Source organism: Penaeus monodon, chromosome 21 (assembly GCF_015228065.2).
Source record: "Penaeus monodon isolate SGIC_2016 chromosome 21, NSTDA_Pmon_1, whole genome shotgun sequence".
In the NCBI taxonomy this organism is placed as follows: Eukaryota; Metazoa; Arthropoda; class Malacostraca; order Decapoda; family Penaeidae; genus Penaeus; species Penaeus monodon.
Window position 1 is genome coordinate 46,008,586 of NC_051406.1, and position 1,304 is coordinate 46,009,889.

The 1,304-nt window shown below is 36.5% G+C and overlaps 1 protein-coding gene across 2 annotated transcripts in view; it reads left to right on the forward strand.

The window, feature by feature from the left end:
- LOC119586541 (band 4.1-like protein 5) overlaps positions 1–1,304 on the forward strand; it is a gene marked incomplete at its 3' end in the record, with an annotated part of 70,246 nt that overhangs the window by 64,667 nt on the left and 4,275 nt on the right. Inside the window, 1 exon segment of one of the 2 annotated variants that reach the window (XM_037935296.1) lies at positions 368–538. Coding sequence (XP_037791224.1) covers positions 368–538 — 171 coding nt within the window. 2 annotated transcript variants of the gene reach the window in all.

Below are 1,304 nucleotides of genomic sequence, written 5' to 3' on the forward strand. Positions count from 1 at the left end.
CCTCCCTCCCCCCCTATTTCCTCTCACACCACTGGTTGTAGGTATGTCTCTGAGACTTAGTTTGTAATCTCCTCAGTCTCATGGTTTCCCTGTCTTAAAGGAGGCAGCTGTGTTAGCAAACAAAACTGTTCTATATATTTTTTTTCTATTCTGTTCAATAAGACTTAAATTGACTCTTAGATTATCTTGTATAGATAATGACTTGAAGGAAAAGGTGAGCAGATGAGCTTTCACAGCTGTAATTAAGACTGTCCTGCCACCTTCATATTTTGACAGTTCTAATGGATACCCACTCACTCCCTTTGCTACCTGATGGCCTATGTCTCACCATTCATCCTTTTCTTTTCTTGCTCTCCTGGGCCTGTAGAAGATGCCACGTATGCTGCTGAAGACAGGCTAGACAGCTTGATTAAGAGTTTGGCCAAAGACACATCAGTACCAAGCTATTTGGACAGTACAGTCAATGAGCTGGCTCTGGCCAAGCCAATTCAGAAAGATTCTGGGGCAGAGGCTCTGCCACAGCCCACAGGGGCAATAGGTAAGAGTGGTCATTGTTGCTATAGAATAGTGGTGCAGTATGGCTGTAAGACCGGTGCTTAAATGGTAATAATGTATGTACATTGTGGTGGTTTAGCTTCAGCCCAAGGCTTATATTCTGGGATTTCTTTTTGGAAACAGCTTTTGAAACACATTCATTGGTAAGGCTTTGGTTTAATCTTTTCCTGGAAACCTGGGTTGCACTATTTAACATTTGCAATACTTCACAGATGCAAATATTCATTTAAAATGGTGTATGAAGGTTGATTTATTTCCCCACTTTTTCATAATTAACACTTGGCATTCCAAGATAGGTCTGTTATAATTTATTGTTTCATTTTAATTTTATGGAACATTGATTAACATGTGAGCTCATTATTGCAGAATGGCATTTGTAAATTGTTTAGAATTTATGATATCCCCAAACTCATGGTTCTGATAATTGTTTGCATAACAATTTATAATTACATTACCAGCTACTAACAAGCATGAAAGTAAGTAAATTATTTATTTTAGTATTCATCTTTCGATGCAGTATTTTCATTGCAACCGACTTTGTATGAAAATGTAGATTCATTATGACACTTACATGATTTTTTTTATATTCATCCCTTCAACATATTAGTAGAAATAACACAATAATTATAAAGAATGTCCAGCAGCCACTTTTGTCTGTATGTGTGTATTTTCACATGTAATTTGTGCGGCATTGAAAACTAACCTATAACTAACAATTAATTCTATTTGTGCAATAGACCAAAATCATC